Here is a 1,555-nt window from a genome sequence, read left to right on the forward strand (position 1 = left end):
GTTTCACCGTGTTAGCCAGGATGGTCTCGATCTCCTGACCTTGTGATCCGCCTGCCTCGGCCTCCCAAAGTGCTGGGATTACAGGCATGAGCCACTGCACCCAGCTGGTATACTCTTTTCAAAGGAAGAGTGAAACATGATCCGTAGAGCTGCTATGGGGACCTGGGAACGTGATAACCCTGCCGGTCAAAATATTCCAGCAGCGAATGTTACATTTCCTGCTCTGGACGCACAATGGAATAATAATAATGCTGTTCACCAGGAGAATATGAGGGATCTACAAGAATTAATTATAAAAGGTATCAAGGAGTCTGCACCCAGACCCCAAAACCTCACTAAGGTCTTTGATGAACAAGAGAAAGATGAGGAACCTACGCACTTTTTAGACGGACTAAGGGAGCAGATGAGAAGGTACACTGATACAGATCCTGACAGTCCACTAGGACAAGGTATGTTAAAATTACATTTTGTTACCAATAGTTGGCCAGATATTGCAAGGAAGCTATAAAAGATAGAGAGGTGGAAAACTCGGTCAACTGAAGAACTTTTAGAAGCAGCACAGAAAGCATACATGAGAAGGGATGAAAACAGATAAAAATAAAAGGCAAAAATTTTTTGGCAGAGTTCACCAGGACCAAATATACCTGGGATGAGATTTTGACCAGCGTCCACGGGGGCCATCGCACAGACAGTTAGGGGGCAAGGTCGAAATGGAACATGGGAAGACCATAGCATGTGTCATAAAAGTTGGAGATGTAGAACAGATGAAGAGAAATCAAAACAAAGGAGCTCCAGAAGAGAACGAGAAGGGGGACAGGATAGGTATCATAAATGCGGAAAACTGGGCCATTTTAAGAGAGAATGCCCTGAGCTAAAGGCCACAGACGAAATTCCATGCCAACCTTTGGAGAGGAAGAACAGGGAAGTCAGGGGCTCTTTCTTTTCCACCTTGATTCCCACCAAGAGCCCTTGATAAATTTAGAGGTGGGACCAAACCATGAACTAATAACATTCCTCATTGGTTCTGGAGCAACTTGTTCTCCCTTATGCTTTTCTCCAAGTGGCCTAAGCTGTTCTCCAGAAGAGCTACTAGCATCTGGGGTGAAAGGAGAGAGGTTTAAGGCCAAAATCCTAGAAGATACAGAAGTCAGATACAAAAATCGGGCAGCTAATATTCAATTTCTATTATTTCCTGAAGCAGGCACTAATTTGTTAGGAAGAGACTTAATGCTAAAGTTAGGTCTTGGACTGCAAGTAGGGCCAAAAGGGTTCCTTCCCTCTCTCCACCTGCTAACTACCATTGAGGAGAGGAAAATCCATCCGGACTTATGGTCAAGAGAAGGAAACCAAGGGAGGTTACAGATTCCCCCGACATAAATACATTTAAAGGTTCCAAGGGGCAGTAGCCCAGAGGAAGCAATACCTGATTTCCTTGGAAGGCCAGGTAGGACTACAACCTGTGACTAAGGCCTTATTAAAGATGAACTTTTAGAGCCTTGCATGTCTCCGTATAATACCCTTATCCTACCTGTCAGGAAGCCAGATGGATCCTACC

The 1,555-nt window shown here is 44.6% G+C and overlaps 1 protein-coding gene across 1 annotated transcript in view; it reads right to left on the minus strand.

The window, feature by feature from the left end:
- The window catches only part of METAP1 (methionyl aminopeptidase 1), an 85,292-nt gene that overhangs the window by 50,058 nt on the left and 33,679 nt on the right, over positions 1 to 1,555 (minus strand). The window contains exon 2 of the mRNA XM_011970552.1: positions 645 to 682. Within this exon, the coding sequence (XP_011825942.1) occupies positions 645 to 682 (38 nt within the window). The remainder of the gene's footprint in view (positions 1 to 644; positions 683 to 1,555) is intronic.

The sequence above is a fragment of the Mandrillus leucophaeus genome, unplaced genomic scaffold (genome assembly GCF_000951045.1).
Source record: "Mandrillus leucophaeus isolate KB7577 unplaced genomic scaffold, Mleu.le_1.0 Scaffold951, whole genome shotgun sequence".
Lineage (NCBI taxonomy): Eukaryota > Metazoa > Chordata > Mammalia > Primates > Cercopithecidae > Mandrillus > Mandrillus leucophaeus.